The 19363-nt window shown below is 39.4% G+C and overlaps 1 protein-coding gene across 1 annotated transcript in view; it reads right to left on the bottom strand.

Annotated features, from left to right (window-relative positions):
• Positions 1-19363, bottom strand: part of ROS1 (ROS proto-oncogene 1, receptor tyrosine kinase) — a 76814-nt gene that overhangs the window by 45159 nt on the left and 12292 nt on the right. The window contains 14 exon segments of the mRNA XM_086632120.1: positions 377-440; positions 1311-1573; positions 2612-2774; positions 3357-3514; positions 3848-4062; positions 5625-5725; positions 10027-10218; positions 11174-11355; positions 11874-11984; positions 12873-13085; positions 13714-14225; positions 14767-14864; positions 16063-16247; positions 17247-17369. Coding sequence (XP_086488246.1) covers positions 377-440; positions 1311-1573; positions 2612-2774; positions 3357-3514; positions 3848-4062; positions 5625-5725; positions 10027-10218; positions 11174-11355; positions 11874-11984; positions 12873-13085; positions 13714-14225; positions 14767-14864; positions 16063-16247; positions 17247-17369 — 2580 coding nt within the window.

Genomic DNA, 19363 nt, shown 5'->3' with positions numbered 1-19363 from the left:
CTAGTAGATTGCTCAATCTCCTGGTTACCTTTCACAGTCCAATTAGAAATATTCTGTGATCTCTAGCAGTATGCAGATTACAGATCAAAACCTGCTGTTCCATACTACACTGGGGTTGCCTAGAAAAGTTATTTCAGCATAGTTTTGAGGAAGGGTTTGAAATTCCTGAAATTTAATCTAATGATGAGAAATGTGTTAATCATTTCATGTCAGAAGCTGCAACTATTTCCTCTGTGGTGTCTGCTGTAGGGTGGAACAAGTGTCACACCAAGTGTAGGAGGCTATTTGTCAGATTACCAAGTTCCTGTACAGTTAGTTTCACCAGCTATATTGATTTCACATACAAACCATGAGATGGCATCTAAGTCATCCATACCAGATGAATTTCTCTCTGCTATATCAGACAAAGGTCCTGGACCCACAGAGGTGAAGGCTTGCACCTGTGGGACAGGAGATTGTTACATACGTTAAATAGCAACATAAATCCTTGTATTTGAGAACCTGTAAAGTCATAGTTAATGACAAAACCAGAACCAGATCCCCTGGCTGCTCAGCTAGGAACATGTGCACGTGCTCTGTTTGACCTAAGGCTGTGCTGGCTAGTTCAAAGGTGTGAACCAAGGCCATGAAGAGAATTTTAAGCAGTGGCCCAGAAGGTGACAATTCATGCTGCATCTATCAATTAGAGATCAAAGGACACCAAGCAGTCTGGTCTCCTTCCCCAGGCTGAAACAGCTCCTGCTGTTGGTTGATGTTGCAAACAACATGGTGTTCTCCGTCATCAGTACTGAGCCTGTTAACATGCTCTCTTGTTTTTGACTTGTTTTTCAAGCATACATTCAGTGTGTTCCAAACCCTTTATCGCAATGAAAAAACAACCTCTTGACAAGTTTTAATATGGAGTTCTCTTTTTATGGAAGACATGTGAGTTCTTGCATTTCCCCAACAGTGTAACTTCTCTTGATCTGTGGCTCTGTTTTAATAGCCTGTCACCCTCCACCTGCTCAGCCAAATCTGTGTTTAACTTTGCAGCTTAGCAGTGGCTTTGGGAGACCTCTAGAAAAGTTTCTTTTGGGCCTCGCCAAACCTGTATAATATTGCAGCATTGTTTTGTATTTTATTTAGGGAACAACACAACATGTAGAAAGGTTAAGTCAGGTATCCAAAGGTGGGTCAGTGAATCAGCAGTTCCACAAGCAGAAACCACAAGTTCTTACCCCAAGCCCAACGCCATCTCCTAAGCAAACAAGTCGGGCTGCACTGATAACATCTACCATCTAGCACAAGATAAGCTCAGTAATTTTTCGTACCTGAAACCTTACTGTGAGGCTAGGAAGCACATCCCTGAGAGAAAAGAGCATCAGGGTGGGTTTGACGTTGCTCATGTTCCACTCCGTGAAAGTGTCAGCAGTGCCATTCTGACTCAATAGTTGATAGTAAACCCTGAACTGTGTTAATACTCCGTTGTCCCTTTCAGGCCTGTCCCACCTGAACTCCACAATGACTTTCTCATCACTTTTGTACGGGTTATTTCGTAACACATATATTCTAGGGTTTATAGGGGCTGAAGGAACTGTATAGAAAAAAAAAGATAAAAAACGCAGTGTAAAGCACTCCTGTTAAAACACAAACTCTGCTTCATAATTAACTCTTTTAAAAGCCTGAGCTTTACAACCCTGATGCTGGCAGAGACAGATAGGAATTGATGAGGTGTAAATTAGAGAAGAATATGTAAAATTGCGTGGTAATTCCTTTCTGTTTTTCATAGGTGTGTAGGTATCTGGTTTTAACTTGCTTAGCAAAAAAAAGAGCTGTATGATCAGAGAAAAATGCACTCCTGCACTCAGACTGGGACATAGAATCATAGAATCATAGAATGGTTTGGGTTGGAAGGGACCTCAAATATCATCTAGTTCCAACCCCCCTGCCATGGGCAGGGAAACCCTCCACTACACCAAGTTGCCCAAAGCCTCATCCAACCTGGCCTTGAACACTTCCAGGGATGGGGCATCTACAACTTCTCTGGGCAACCTGTTCCAGTGCCTCACCACCCTCTGAGTGAAAAATTTCTTCCAAGTCCTGTAGGTAATAATGGAGCTTCAAGAATTTTCACAGTATAGAGCATACTCTACCTCCTCTCTCAGCCAGTTCAAAATCTACTGCAGCTCATAAGCTTTCTCAGCACTCCAGTCACTCAGCATTATATTTTAGCTGATTTAACTTTGTCCTGCATGAGTGCAAATATAAAAACTGAAGTAAAAAGTAAAAAATTCTAAGTTTTTAATAAAGATTAGACAAGTGGTTAATATACTACATGCAGCCTTTGAAGGTCATTGTAATGGATCTCAATTTCTCTTTCTTGCCCATAGTCATAGGCACGTGGTAGATATATTGTCATGCACTTTCTGTTCCAAATTCTGTTTCTGCAGCTGTGTGCATTTATGTGTGCAGTAGATAATTGTCAAAGATACTCAAGAACATGTCCTTGCAACTCTGTCTAGAGCTGACTGGCCCTGAAAGGTGCTCATTCCTCTCCAGGGCTTCACTTGCTCCCGCAGACCTGGTCCCATTATCTGTTACAGGTGAGGAATGGGGTTTAAAATTCTGGTACCTCCTTCAGGCGCTCGAAGGAATACAGATGTTGTTGGTGCCTTGCCCCAGTATGTGTATGGAGTGACAGCAAAATCAAAGAGTGCAAATGGTTCCAGCCAATCAATTCGGTAGGATGGCACTGTCAGGTTATGATGATGGAGGCACCATTCACTCTTCAAAGACTGTGAATGAAATAAAATAAACCAAAACATTTCTTTCCCTCTCAGAAAGGCCTTTGGTTTTCCAAAATTTCCCTCACCAAGCTGGACAACTAATTCAAGACAGAGCTTCTTCTCCTGTGAGTGATCATTGTTTCACCAACTCACGCGACGCTGTAGTGATGTGTAGCAATCTGCTAGCAATCTGCCCTTTGAATTTAAAGAACAGCTTGCCAAATGTGCTAAAATCAAGTGTGGATGAAGGCTAGATTTCACATTCAGGCAAAGGCTGTCCCACTGGCAGCTCAGAGGACACTTCTCTCTCTGAGTTACTGTGAAAGGTTTTCTCACACTTTTGAGCACTGGAAGCTCACACCTCAGTAGCTAGCCCAGAGCTACAGCTAAGCCTGTGTTCCTCCCATGCTGGCCTCAGTGGTGGAGAAACAGCAGGGCTTACTTTATATTTGCAGTTTAATCTGGTTGCTTGGCTGATTTGTAAATGCTGGAGAAGAAACAAACTATATTTCTGTTTAAAAACAGATACATAGGCAAGTAGGTGCAGTAATACATGTAGATAATAAGGAGAGATTGCATGAATATCCTCACTTGTAGAGCTTTTGATCCCATGCAGTAAAACACAGTTCCCCACTCCACATTTGTGGAGGGACTCCAAGTGATGTGGAAAACTGAAGAATTTCCTTTAATCCTGAAGGAAGACTCTGGCACTGAATCTGGAATGACTTTCGGTGTAAAAGAAAAATTGCCTGTTCATAAAGAGAAGAATAAATAGTGATAATTTAAAGAATATGAGCACTAGGTAGACTTCTCAAACCTGACTTGAAATATTAAAGTACTATGGAAAAATCCTATAAGCAGTCGTTAGAAAGAAACAATGAATAACACCACCATGTACTCTTTTTAGTCATACCCATCAGCTTTTATAGTTGCACATTAGCCAGGTATAGCCTGATATATTTATTAACAAGTTGCAGTTGTTCTTATCTTTTGTCAAATGACTAAAGAATTTAAAGAATGAAGAATTACAGGCTGACAGTGAATAACTTTTTTGAGGGGTTTAGATAAAGAAAATAATGTACCTGGCAAAGGTTTAAGTGATGTGTGAACAAGGGTAAAGGCTGCAAACTCTGCTGGTTGTGAGAAGGGAATACTAAGGCTCTGATTGACTTCCTGAGTTGTAAGGAACTGAAGACTATTAATCCAGAACAGACGACCACTGTAGTACTCCAGTGCACCCTGAGATATTTCTGAGGTACTCCATGCTGCAAATTCTGTGATGATGCCATTACCACAACTGTGAAAACACGTATGAAATTAGCAAACTGAAAACACAGGTGTAGAGAGAGTAAGATTTATGCAATGTTTGACGCACCAATAAGTTTCTCATCATTCAAATTCTTAATACTCATGAGGAGACAGGAAAACAATTCAAAAAGTTTTCTTTAAGTACTCTACAGCAGAACACTTTTCAGAATGGCACATTGCAGGAGCACCTGCAAAACAAAGCCTTCATTCCCTTGATTTCATTAGAAAACTCTTAAAAAATGGCTTAATATTCTCATGTATGGATGTAGAAAACTGAGTATTTTGAAAAATCAGCCCACCTTCTCTCAGCAATTCCACTGAAACAGTAGAGTCTACTTTAGAGGATGAGATTCATTCTACTTCAGTAGACCAGGTCCCCAGATGAATTTGACCCTGCCAGTTTCCTCAATAACTTTCCATTATTTATTAAACTCTATTAAACATTTTCGTCCACTGGCATCACTGGTGATTTAATCTGTCTTACTACTTCTATGTCAAAACTTACAGGCTTTTTTTGGTCTCAATTTATCTGCTGGATAAGAGATTGAATATGTTGTAAGAGGCATCATTTTGTCGTCTCAGAAATGTCTTCCAGCTTAGACATATGCTTTCCAAAACAAATTTTGAAAAGCTTTGACACTCCATCAGGTCCATCTGGATGGATTAGTTCTAATCTCTCCATTCTGGTGTGCCAGGGACAATGATTTATGGCTACCAATTGGTTCACAATGGAACTGTGCATTCTAGCTAAAACTAATCAACATATTTTGATTCTTTAAATGTTTACCATTAATCATAGAAAGTCTAAAATCAGTCAGAAAATTCAGCTGATTCCACACAAAGCCAGCTGCAACATTATGAGCACATGTAAATACAGATACTGTTCAATTAAGTTCAAGAGGTTTAATTTCATGCTTGCAAAAAAAAAAAAAAGGGCACTCTCAACAAAAGAATTAGCAAAAATGCAGTTTCATGAGCTACCACTCATCCTGCACTTGGCACTTACAGAATAGATTACTATTTTTCTCAAAATATATATATTCAACCTGATTCATAAACATGGGTTTGTTTGGGGTTTTTTTAAACTTTGCCTTTCAGGAATAATGAAATCGTTTCGTGCTCAGGGTGATCAAGAGGAAAACCTGCTGAGTGCTGATTGCTCAGGTGAGAAAGTGGTGTCAGTTCAAGTCCTAAGCTCCAATCAAGATGAACAAGTTACCGCTCTAGGCACTTGAAAACTGTCAGCTGTTATAAATGCCAAGATAAAATAGACAATAAACAGCGATTATTTCCTAAAGCTAAGTTTAAAAGTTGATGAGCGTGACCTCAGTTCACTTGAGCATCCAGATTGTGTTTCTCTTCCTCTAAAACCATGCTAATGATCATCTTAACATGTAATTTGCCAACAGCTAAGTGTGACCATTAGCTCTTCTTTTGCTTATTGTTAAATTAGTAACTAGTGTGCCCAGCATTGGACAAAGTTTGTTTTTAGAGAGTATCACAAAAACTAGAAAATACAGAATTTCTTACCTCTGCTACACATTTACTTACCCATCTTTGCAAAGAGAAACTCTGTACAGGTTTAGGCATAGACTATCTTGCACAAGCCAGTAAAGAAAGCCACAGGTGAGATCCAAAGTTAAACCAACCACCTAAGAAAAAAAAGTCCAAACAGCAATTTGAACATGCCTTCACTTCTGAGGTAGAAGCCCTTAGCACAACTGCTGTCTACACAGCGTCATGAGTAGCCCTTTGACAAAAATATTATTGGCAAAAATACATTACTACTACGAATGTTTATTCTAACACAAAAAGAAGTAGCACTAGAAAACAGTCAGGTCCTTGGCGGACACCTATTTATAGCAGCTGATGATTTTCTAGATAGCACTTTGTAAGCATATGTCACAGTTTTCACCCCTGGAGTACCTGAGTACTTCAGATATGATGGCAATAGTGTATCAAGTGATTAGGAACTATCTAGCAACATTTCCAGAACATTTCTGATATTTTAATATTCTTTGTTAGAAACAGGTGGTTAATATCCAGTCTGAAAGTCAGAATCAGTTTTTGAAAGAAGTATTTCAGATCTTTCATCGTTTTCTAGCTTTGATTTCATGCATGGAATATTTAATGTGTTGCATTATTTATGGAAAATACATGCAAAATTTTTATTGATGTATTTGTTTAAATAGGCAATTCAAATATTTACATTTTGCTAAATCATTTGTTATTAAATAAGAGTTGTGGGGCAAAATGAAACGATCTTCCTGTTCATTACTTTAATATTTCATCTTCACCTAAACTAGGTGCAAGATTTTTTGTTTAATAGGATCTAATATTCAAAATAGACCTTTCTTGATTTTGTAGTAAACAACAGATTCAATACCATATGCAAAAATAATAGAAATCAGACTTCTAATAATCTGTTCTGTGAGTAACAAAGAATTTGCTTCCACAAATTAGTCTGCTAAATGTTATCAAGTTCAGTCTATGTCATGTCATTAGCACAGCTTACAGGTTTTTAGGGACCTCTCTGAACGTGTTTTCCAGCAGCTCTCAAACTTCTCATCCAAACACTAGTTGTAGCTATTCTTTTATAAGCGTGAATTTCCATTATGGATGTAAGTGGAGCAGCCTTAATTTTTTTTTAAACTCTTCATTAATACACTGCGGAAGATGATGACAGGAAAGCAAATGCCATATCACTTAGTTATCTGTGGGTCCTTATGTAATCACACTCTCGACATATTTCTGTTGACATTGTATGTCAGAAAATCAAGGTTTGAATGATTGCTCCTGTAGGTTTTCCTGTTAAAAATATCTTACAGCATGTATGTGTCTGCGAGCACATTTAATCAAGAATGTTACATTTTATCCCAGTTACCTATTCTCCCTCTCATACTCAACACTAAATTACATCTTCCTGAATCTACCTTACTTTTTTGAATGTTTGGATCTTCTTTCCTTGCCCCACTTTTTTTCTGCAGCTATTATATTTTCCCATACACATGCCCATGTTCTTCCTCCTGATCCCTGTATCCTCATTAATAAAAAGCAAAGAAATATTTCTACTATTCATATTCAGGGGTCAGGCAGTAATTTAATATTTCTCTTTCGTTATACTTCAAAAATAGACAAACCTTTTCCATTTCAAAAGAGGTATTAGTCTCTGGACGCAATATGTATTTGACATCATGCAATGTAACTCCACATCACAAAACACAACAGAAACATAGATACTTGAAATACCCTTGACTAGAAATATTAAGAGACCACACTTAGAGGGTCCTAGCCCTTTCTGCATACAAGACACTTTGCTGCTTCCCTATAAATTACTTTTGTCCCAGGCATATTGTACAGTGTAAACAACTCACTAAGTACTTTGGAAATTCTACGCCAGATCCTAAGCTGGAATAAATCAGAGTAGTTCTGCCAAAATCAATCAAGCTATGCCAATACGCCCCATCTAATCCAAACAACTGTTTGGAAAATAAAATAATTGCCATAAAAGGATAGAGTTCCTGCCAAAGAAATTAGATTTTCAAAGTTCTGCCTTCAAATTTGTTTAGGAAAACTGTCACCTACACAGTAGTCTCTTCTTCTCGCATCACTCAGATTTCGAGCTAAAAGGAGATACAGCTCTATACTGCTGAAGATCCTGTACTAACTACCTGAACAGCAATTCTTTATTAGAAAAACAGCTAGTAAATGCAAGTAAGAACCAGTTATGTAGAGAACATGTTGGACAACAGCAATTAATTATTATATCCGTGTTTTCAAGTCGAGGTAAAAGGTACACTTTTCAGGATAAAAGACTCTGTTGTGCAAGGAAGATACATATTATTATTGGGGGTTGGAACTAGATGATCTTTAAGGTCCCTTCCAACCCTAACAATTCTATGATTCTATGATTTGTATAAACATCTATCTGCATCTTTATATGGGACAATAACAACCAGCTCAGTAATTCCACTGTTAAAAAATGTCGTACTGCCTTTTTTTTCCTGATGGGTCTATTTGGGGCTTTATTTTAATAAATAAACACCTGTCAGCTATAACTGGTCACTCCTCAATCTTGACATTTTTACTTGGCTTTTTTCCTATAGGCATCACAGCAGGAGGCTGAGTTCAGGAAGTCAGTGCATAGATTGGGGGCAGCATAGAAGCAGGAGAGGAGACGTTTGTTTGTAGGAGGTGTGAATAAGTGGATGGTTGAAGGCTGGTATCACTGTCATAGAGAAAGGTGCAGAAAAAAATGACAGGAGCAGACAAGCAGTCTTATTGCTGCCAAGGTTGTTGAAAACAAGAACAAGAAATTTAAGGTTAACACAAGGCAATGCAGAGAAACAGGTAGTGAATAAAAAGAGAAGGGCAAGGAAGGTGATGACATTCACTGCTTGGAATAAACGGCAAATTGTCAATCCTTTGCAACAGATCACCCAGAAGATAAGTGAGAAGTTAAGTGTACCGTTGAGCTTGGAGAGCATATATCTTCCCATGAAGACAGTCCACACCAGCCAGCCAGCTTCCACGGACAGGTGTGGAAAATACAGTGACCTTTTCCAGCACAGACATTTCTCACCACATGTGACAGAAGTTTTTCAGTTCTTCTGCATTTGGATTTACAAGTACAGCAGGTGCCACACCAGAACCAGCTTTCCCTCTTCTGCCCAAACCCTCACGAATGTAACAGGGACCTGTCACATTGGCTGGCCTTTCCAAAAATTAGTTGCCTTTCAGAGACTAAACCAGGTCTGGCTTTTTATATAATCAGGGAAGCACTAGCCTCTTTTCATCTGGGAAAGGAAATTGAAACGTTCTGGGGAATGATACAAAGCTAACCAAGAGATGTAGATCTCTAAAGTTTAGAAAGGGTCTTTAATAGAGAACCTGTCATCAGGAAAACAGGAACACAAATTATAAGGCAGATGGAATTTTTAAAAAGGCTTCTTTAGCAAGAACTGTGTTTTAAAAAAAGCTGTTGCAGTAATAATATATCTAAGTTAAGCTCTTCTGTAGCAGTCAACTTATGCCTCACTCCAGAACTTGGGACAGAGGGTAAAACTCCACACAGGGCTGTGGTTTGAAGTGGGGAGCATTCAGCTTTTCTTTGAGAGAAACTCCATAGAGTAAATGCACTGCAACAGACAGGGCAGTCCCTCAGCTGGACCTGCTCAGGACACTGACTGGGAAAGGTTCAAAGGTTCATCAAACCTTGTGTGCTTCATTGAATCTGCAGTCCCAATCCCACTGACTCCCAGGGTCCTCCAGTCACCATTATGGCAGTAAGGGGTTTTCTTACCAGGGAATTGGGTCATCCATCACTTTTATCCCAGCTACATGAGGCGAGGGAGAGGAGAGGAGGGGAAGGAAGGAGAGGGGAGGCGATAGGAGGAGGAAGGAGGCAAGCACAAGCACGGCACCGGTTGCTGGCCCTCCTTTGTCATGAGCACAGGCAAAGGCTGTCTCTGCAGTAGCACCTCTGCAACCTGAGGTGCCACTCTGGGGTCCCTGACAAGTGTCTAGTCCCAAAGCTGTCCCTGTCAGGATCTGTGAGGTGGGGAACATCATAGAGGAGGAAGGATATTATGATGAAGCTCCAACTCCACATTTTTATGGGAAAGCCAGAACTGACCACTAGACATAAGCCATTTGGAAAAAGGAAGTACCTTTCAGATATGGGAAGTAGCAGCATTACAACTGTGAGGACATCTTTAATGCCACATTTTGTTGCAAGGGTCTAACTTTAGAATTACTGGCCAGAGTTTCAGTACAGCTATTACATGATTTAATTCTTACGCTGTTCCTGAAACAATATAACAATATTGCAAGAAAGGTATATTATTTTTCTTATCGTAACACGGTGATATTGACACCCATGAACACTGACTATATTTAAGAGATCTAACCATTAAAACATATTCCCAATTTAAAAAAAAAAAAAATCAGTCACCTGTTTACCAGAAAACTGTAGCTGTTCTTGTAATATAAGGAAGTCCTCTCCATTCAGTCTTGCGCTCTCCACTGAATACGTTGTGGCCCAGTACAAATAGCCATTTACTGAGTCCACTGCTAGATCCTTCACCAGGAACATAACGTGAGCCACAACATCCATATGGCCTCCCAAGAGTGGTTTTCTGTAGATCTAGGGACAAAAAGATTGCTTTTAGCATCACACCTAAATCATCAGCCATGATCAATTGAGTATACATAAGTGACTTTTCCACAGCTGTTTAGCAGAAGCTTATGCAAACCTTTAGCATCCAAAGTATAAGGATGAAGAATAAAGCAAAAGTATTAGTTAATGTTCGCCAGAAAGTAACAAAAGAAAACCCTGAAATATCTCTTCTCCTTGGCTTTCCCAGTTTTGGCAGCCTTCTGTCTGACAGAGTTTTTCACCCACTTCATATTCACTATTCACAAGTGTAAATGAGGGTGCAAGGCAGTGTGAAATCTGGCCTTCTAGCTCCAGTTTTTAAAACAGCTTCTGACTTTGCACTTACGAGAAATGAAAGGCATAATTTGACAGCACTGCATAAATTAGCACTGCAATTTTGAAGTCAGATACCTTTTAAATAATTCACATGTCAATGTTCCTGATATAAGAGATTACAAAGTGCAATTGTAATTATTTTTTATCTGCAGTGATCTCCAAAATAGCAGAGTACAGAGGCCAGTCTTGAAAATCTCTGTGTAAACAAATTGTGTCAAATTTGTTGCATGTATAAGGATTAAATAAAGTCCATCTACTTCACAGCAGAGATCAACTTGGCAGCCTCCATTTTCACTATCTTCACTTATTTTTGTGATGTTGAATCCAACAAAACTGTTGATAGCATCTTTGGTTTGCCTGGTTTGCACATGGAGTTCAGTATCCTGCATTAGTGATCATTAGTGAACATTTTACCCCAAACTTTTGTTTAACTCTGTAAAAAGCACACAAGGTAAGTAAAGCCTCCTTGTTCTATACTATAATAGCAAAGGTCCACCATGCATCTCAAGCCACAAGAAGTAAAGATTATCTTCTCAAATACTGTTTTACAGTCTTTCTTATTGGCCTTAGAGGTTTTTTTCCTTTTAAGAAGTGCAACTATACCTACCGTATTCGCTTTGCCAGCCCAGTACAAGCATTGACCCAACCAGTCAAAGGCCAACACCTTTGCATTTCTGATGTCAGATACAAAAATATTCTCAGTGGTACCCTCTCTTTTGTTCAATGACCAGATCTGAACTTCCTCCATGGAATTAATCGAATAAAGAGTGTCATTATACCAGTCGAGGTCTTGAGGAAAAAAGGGAAAATATTAAGCATTTCACAAACAAGTAAATAATAAAACCATAACTTTTTAAGAACAAAACGTATCCAGAAACTAGTTTTTTAAAAATCAATACAAATTAACAATTAGGCTCAGTTAATATGAAGACAGATACTTCTTTATAGGAACACAATGTACGTATATAGTATATATATAGCCCTGATTATTATAAATGTATGACATATATTGGGATGCTGGAGGTAGAACTATTTGTTTCAGACAGATTATTTTAGCTCTGCTGTGACTGTGGTGATGTCAGTAGGGTTTCACTAAGGATTAATTTGATCCATAAAGTAGAAGAAAGAGGATGGACACAAACACTTGGCTCAGTGAAGCTGCCTCACTGCACTGCACTGCAGTCAAGTATAGACTGCTGCAATGAAAGCTCGTGTCTTTCAGTTCTGTTGATGAAATTTATGGAGAGATAATAAATGCCAACAAGTCTGTGGCAGCAGCAGCAGCATGCAGTGTGTTTAGTATTTACCTGAAATATTTCTTATATGAGGATAGAGGAGTTCTCCTGGCCCATAGCTATCCAATCGCTGCTTCCAGAGCCCTTCAGCCCCCACTGCCAACATATATGGTTCTTCTTCAGCTGATAAACAAAGAAAACTGCAGTTGTGCGCACCAACTAGCAATTGATGTATAATATTTGTATTTCAATAGCAGGGGTTCCTGTTTCTGGAAAGTTACAGAAGTGCGGTTAAAACTGCCCCTGGCCTAAGAAATAATGGACAAAGAAGAAAGGCATGAAAATATCATAATTTGAGAAAGATCTAGATCTAAACCTGCTCAGAGATTATGAGCAAGTTTAGATCTAGAGCAATAAGATAATTTGGAACCCTATTAGATGTCTAAAAACGACTGTGGGTTTGGACCCAGCATTCCTGAAGTCAGGCAAAAGTCAGCCTCAATCTCAAGCGCCAACCCAGTGCTTAATTTGAAAACTGCCTTTTCTTCAGACATAGGTTATTATGGGTGAACTAGGTTTCAGAAAACATTCCAAAGATCTACAAATCTCAGACATTGTGCACACATCCAATTCCTTCCCATTATCTGTGCTCAAACCAAGGATTTTCAGCTTACAGTGAGCCTTCACTTTCCCATAAACTGTCATTAACCCCCAAGGCACTGCTCAAACCACTTCGTCACAGAAAGTGCTTTACAGAGCACAGGAAAGGGATAACATCTCTCATACCTGTTCATTTGACAGGTATCAAATAATGTGTTTTATAGTGTATTTACATTAGAAAAATATATATAAGTAGTACTAATAAATACATAATATATAATACCATTATTGCAGTTGGAATCTTACTACTTTAAAAGCAAATATACTTATCCTGTATTCTTTAATGTTTCTAAGACAATCCTTTTGTGCCCCTCATTTTGCAGTCTTTGTCCAAAGCATCGGCCTCACCAGGTGGAAAGCTGTAAGCATTACTCATTCTTCATTTCTCCTGGGTGAGAAAGCAATTCTCACCTTCTTCTAAAGTTGTGCCTCTAAATGTCTCTGACCATGGCCCTTCACCAGCAGGAGACACAGCTCTGACTGATACTTCATATGCTGTGAAGCTGGCCAGTTCCTTCACCGTAAACCTAATGTCACTAATGTTTGAGACAATCCACTCCTCCTCAGATGGATGCTGAGTTGACACTTTCACATCATAGGTCCAGTTCTGCCAAGCAGATGGACCTGTAAGATGGAAAACAATCATGTTATTACAGAGTAGATGGCTGTAACAGAAGTTACGCATACTTTGAGAAAACTGTACATTGGAGACTCATTTCAAAAATGCCAGTATCAGGGGAATTAGGAAAGGGATAAGTTAAAAATTTGCACCCTCCCACTCTGGGACCAAGCAAGAGTAGTGGTTCAATCCCCCATGAAGAACGAAGTTGGAAGAATGAAAATTTTCCCCAACTAGATAATTTTCTATACTTCAAAGACACATGCATAGAGGATAGAGACCATAGAACAGTCACTTATTAAAAGTCATTACATTTCTGTCATGCATTTTCTGTGTGATATCAACAACCAACATTACTGTTACTCCATATTGTATTAAAGATGGAGCCTTGTTAAAAATTCCTTGCAGGTGACAAATGAGTTACAATATAAACTTGTATTAATTTATCCAGATAATTTAGCTATTTTACTGGCAAATCTTGGGTTAACTTTTTCAAACTGAAGTAATTCCATATCTTCCAGCAGGACTGGCTATCAATGTTACCAAAGTCCAGCATTGGGAAAAGGGAAAACAGGAAGTTATTCCTCTAGAAAGAAAAGGACTGGACTTTCAGGAAGAAACAACTGAACTTACTGGTTCCAATAGCGTGTTCAGGTGGTCTCCAGCTGATTACAGCTTGGTCCAATCCAAATAGTGCCATGACAAGCCAAGGACGAGTTGGTAAAGGAAAAGGTTGAGTTGATGTCCCATAGAAAAGCAAGTTGCCAAAGCCAAAGTACTCTGGATAAGCCAAACTGCAATCCACAACATACTCATTGAAGCTAGAACTCCCCACTGGAGAGACCTCCTCACGGAAAACTGCCCGGCCATCTGTGACAGTAAATGTGTCGTCCTTGTAAACAAAGCTCTCCATGTCATTAAGTGGCACATGTGATCGCAGCATGTGAAATTCTGAACCATCAAGAAAACCTGACACAAAAGCCTGTTCTGTTTTGTTGAAGAAAATAAGTCTCTTAGATTGGAAGTTGATCATGAAGTCTCTCAGACCGCTGAATTTCACTACTGGTGAAGCTGTGGAGGCAGTACCAGGGAAGAGTGGAAGGTTTGCTCTGTATATGCCATCCTCCAGGAGACAGAAAATGTAGCTGGCCACGGAGCAAAATAGACTCAAATAACTACAGCATAAGAGCTCTATAGATGAGTCACAAATATTTTAACAGCTCAGAAATGTGCCTGTCTTTACATAGACAACAAGAAAATGCTTTTGATGCTATTAGTGTACATCCTGGGACAATTAAGCACATCACTTTTTCACCTTATAGGGATTTGGCTGGCAGATTATTGGAGAATATTCTTCCATAATACCTCAAGTGTTAAGCATGGACATTTAAAATGCGTACAGCTTCAAATTTATAAAAGCAATGAATGTCTGAAAACCAAATTTCTGCATTGGAAATACTTTTATCTCCTCTGCTAACACCCTAGGGAAGAAAATGCAGAAAAAGACATTGCATGGTGTCAATCTTGTTCCAATTGTTTTGTAGTTCGTTATTTATTGCCAATTGCACTTTTGTTTTGGTAAGGGAAGTGCTCCAAACAGGAACCTAGATGACTAATGAAGTGAAGAAAATTAGAGAGGAGCTTTATAGCACCTTTGACACCAAGTGCTCAAAGGAGAACACTTACCCATTATAGGGATCAGCTATAACCTTCCTAGGGGACGTCACATAAAGAGGAGTGATGTCTTGAGCTGCTGTGCAGTTCTCTAAATGGCAGACATATATCTGAGGAAAGAGAAGAAAAACTGGTGATGCATTCATAGAGTGTTTGCTAATGAGCAAACAAGCTGACCTGAGATTCCTTCAGGGGAACCAGACTATGAAACATCTCTCTCACAATCCTATGTCCTTCCAGGCTCCTGAGTTGTCAGTCACTCAAGTATAACACTTGCTCATTGTAACTAGTATGAATGCATCCATGAGAGCTTACCCTGAAAGAGTTGTCTGTCAGTCATCTGACTCTTAACTTCCTACCTCTAAGCTGGAGGGAAAAGCCCAAATTGAGGGGTATAGGCAAGCTGTGCTTTGAAAATTATCAAGCAGGGAAGAGAAAAGAGGGAAGGAAGTGCTTTTCTGATCCTGAGAGCAATACCCTGAGACTTCTCTAACCTGCAATGGATTCAGAAATCCCTTCCATCAATCTGCTCATCTACAGCTCATTCGTATCTTTTCCTCACTACTGCTTTTCCTGCTCCCTGTTCCCTGAGCAGTAAGTGAAAAGTCAGACATGGCAAGAGGTTTGCAAAAAAAAAAAAATAATAATCCCCCACTAGCTATTTAGGGCAACTTTCTAGTCCTTTGTACATTAAAAGACTACAAAGGTACATGCAAAGTGTGGTCATTAGCATAATCGATGTTTTATGAGCAGGCAATCAAGTGCAGGGTTGCCATCTACGTTTTTACTTCAAATTGAGAGAGTTGTAATCTGAGCTGTCATCACTGTTATGAAACACTTTCCCTCTTGAACATATTTTGCCAATTATGAAGGGCACTATAATCACTAACTAGTTATCTGACCACCGTCCTGAGGCAGAATAGGAACTGAATAGCATGGAGAATCTGTACTGAACTGTATGGAGAATCAAGTAACAGAAACAAAGTCGCTTATATTCGGTATGAGGTGGGTGTGAATTCAATCTCAAAAACTAAGCAGTTGAAACTAAAGATTTTTTTGTTCTAAGGAGAAAAATTAGACAAGGGCCCAGAGTTCTATATAATCTGTTTGCTTTAAATATGGCCTGATACTCAAGCCTTTCTTCTTTTTTAAATTTCTGACATGTGAATATTACTAAAGTAAAATACCTATTTCTATAATTATATTTTGTGCATGCATATCTATATATAAATCAGATTTTCTCATATGAAATAAATCACAGTAATAGTTAAAATAAAATAAGAAATTAATTAAGCCCTAGAGCACTACCTTTTCATTCATGACAAAGTATATCCTCTGGTAAAGCCAATCTACTGAGATGGATGTAATATTCCCCCAGCCAGCATAGAAGAGTGTTAGGTCAGATATATTGGACATATTTGCAGCTCCTTTCGCCCAGATGGAATTCCCCTCAGAAAAATAGACAACTTGCTGATAAACATTCACAGAAATACCTAGAAATAGAAAGATATGTGCACACAAATAATATAAGAAACAAGTTTCTGTTTTTCAGTTACTTTTTCTACTTGCCTTAAAAAGTATTTTTCAATCTACAACTCAACATCGTTGGAGAAAAGTTAACTAGCTTTTGCCTCCAATTCTAGTCTTCTTTCAGATTATAAGGAAACTTCCCCATTTGCTGTGTAAGTGACATTATTATAGACAATTGCCCTTCAGAAAGGTAATCAGACAAAAAGAGGATCTATATAACCCGAAAACCACCTGACACTGATTGCCTCCCTCCAAGGCAAACAGATGCAATTTGCATCTCCTCACAAAGCACCATTCACTCAAATTCAAGCTCGACATTATCTGTGCCACCACTGTACTATCAAAGGGTATTTAGTCAGGGGCAACATTCGTTCTGTGGCGTCTTTGTGGCTCTGTGACCTTCGGTAGATAAACTCAGATTTCCACACTGTCTTCAAGGACCAAATACAGCACCAGTGTAGGTAAGAAACATCAGAGTGGAGAGTAATTTGAGATAACATGGTTGCCTGGTGACTTAGGCTACTAAATGCCTCATTATAGAGCTCTGTGCCCCGGACTAGCATACTCTTCAGTCAGTATCTTCTGATGCTTCATATTATTTAATAAGTTTGAACCACTTCACTTCCCTGTATTCATGTTGAGAAAATACAGTCATTAATCATAAGGAAACATCTGCTTTGGCTTCATCTTACCTCAACTTAGGTGCCTACTCTGTAAAAGTCCATCTCTGAAGTAGCTGCCTAGATTTGGTGAAGGAAAGGTTACACTGGGGAGAACGTCTCTTCCCAATGCCTGTCGTTTCAAACAGGTCAAATCATGTCCTGAAAGTTCCTATTTCTTCCCATTGACTACAAAAGGAGGCTAGATGCTGTCTAAGGCTAGGTGAGCTGCATTCTGTCCTTGGTGAATGCAGAGGTCTAAGTTGTACTTGAGAGAAAGGGAGAGAGTTGATCTGAATTTACCTGTAATGTTGTGGCGTATAATGCCATTTTGCAGGCACTGGGCTGCTTCAAGGAAATGTTCTGTGTATCTCTTCCTTAAAGATTGGTTTCTGGATAGGAAGAGCCATGTCGTTTTTTCCTTAACTAACAAACAGAAATTCAGAGTAAGATAGATGACTGCAGCACAGACAGGAATGTTACTAACTCAAATACATCAGTCATAGACATCTATATACATATACACACACATTTATACATGTACTTATATATTTTTACACCAGCAATGACTGAATAAAACTTAAACTCTTTGAGTGTTGAAAGTGGACAGAGTTATTCATTACAGTGCCTTCTGGCTGCTCACCCAGGGGTGAAAATGCACCACATGAATTCCACACCATCTTTTCCTGCAGCAGTAGTGAGTCCCCAGTGAGGGAAAGTAAGCTGGAGCAAATGTGGCCCTGCGGAGTCCTGAGGAAACGAAGCCACTAAGACATCCACATCACTCTGAGATCCAACAGAAGTGGGATATTTAACCTCCTCTTTGAAAAGCCCAGTCAAACTAGAATGTTATCCCAAAGAGGCAGGTAAGAGCAAAACAAGTACGTTTATTTCATGCGTTTTATCATGCTGATTGGTGAGTTTTTTCAAGGAGCAAGTACAGACAAAGATGATAGTGGAACAATATTATCTTCTTTAAAGTTGATAAATTTAAAATATGGGGTTTTTTTTAATAAAGTCACAGATATTACAGTCAAGAAGGAGAACTTTTGTCACATAAGCTGACTTTGTGCTTATACAGGCCCCAGTAACTTACATCAAAACCTCTGCAGCAAACCAATGCCTTCTGTCTGGGCTAGGCATAGCTCTGGCAAAGATAGCTAGTCTTGCTTCTGAGTCTCAGATCCCTGAAAAATCTTGCATATTTCCTGGTAAATTGATTCACAGGGTAGTTACCTTCATTTTAAACAGTGGTACATTATTTCGAGTCGGAATTTGGCCAATTTCAGTTTCTAAACAACCTTTCCCTTTTTTTTTTTTCCTGTTTAGTTTAAACAGCTGTCTTCTATCAGATATCATTTCCTCCGTGGGTATCCTGAGACTGTGATTGAATTCTGTCTTAGTTCATCCCCGGGTAATCTGCACAGATTGAGCCGCATGCATCTCTCACATGATGCACACACCACGTGTCATTTCAGTAATGACCTCTGCAGAGTAGATTACAAGAGGCCCATATCACCTCCTATCTTCTTTTCCAGTGGCATTTCTTGCGATTTAGCCCAGAGATCAGATTCTTTCCCTGACTCTTCTCAGGGCTCAGATCCACACAGCTCAGTACCTGATGCAGTAACACCATTTCTGAACGTGATGCATGAGGAAGTGTTGCTCTTGTTCATGTTAGCACAGCGAGAAAGTGCATGCCAGTGCAATTCACCAAAATCAGCTGAAGTTCTACGTGGTGACTAGTAAGGGGAGGTGGGATGGTTGCCCACTCCCAGAAAGTGTTTTTTTGGAAGGTAGGGTTATTTGTTTGTTTTCTATCTTAAATTAGTTGGTTGGCAATTGGCTTGACATAATGAACATAGTCAGATGTACCAGTCTGGACATTTCACAAATGGTGCAAATGTTTATGGCTCAGGGTCAGTCAATCCTAGAGCAAACCTCTGCAGAGTCTCCAGATAGGGACATATCAGTGTGTCTGAGCTATTACAAAAAAAAAATCAGTCATAACATCTTTGTCAGCTACATGGACAGTGGAATTGAATGTACTCTCAGCAAGTTTGCTGATGACACACCAAGCTGTGTGGTGAAGTCAACACACTGGAGGGAAGGGAGGCCATCCAGAAGGACCTGGACAGGCTTGAGAGGTGGGCCTATGTGAACCTAATGAAGTTCAACAGGGCCAAGTGCACAAGGTCCTGCACATGGGTCAGGGAAATCTTAAGCACAAATACAGGCTGGATGGGAGATGGATGGAGAGCAGCTCTGAGGAGAAGGACTTGGAGATGCTGGTTGATGAGAAGTTCAACATAAGCTGGCAATGTGCGCTTGCAGCCCAGAAAGCCAACCGTATCCTGGGCTGCATCAAAAGAAGTGTGGCCAGCAGGTCGAGGGAGGTGATTCTGCCCCTCTACTCTGCT

The sequence above is a fragment of the Tauraco erythrolophus genome, chromosome 2, assembly GCF_009769465.1.
Source record: "Tauraco erythrolophus isolate bTauEry1 chromosome 2, bTauEry1.pri, whole genome shotgun sequence".
Classification (NCBI taxonomy): Eukaryota; Metazoa; Chordata; class Aves; order Musophagiformes; family Musophagidae; genus Tauraco; species Tauraco erythrolophus.
Note: the sequence above shows the minus strand (reverse complement) of the source record. Positions and strands in the feature narration are given on the sequence as shown.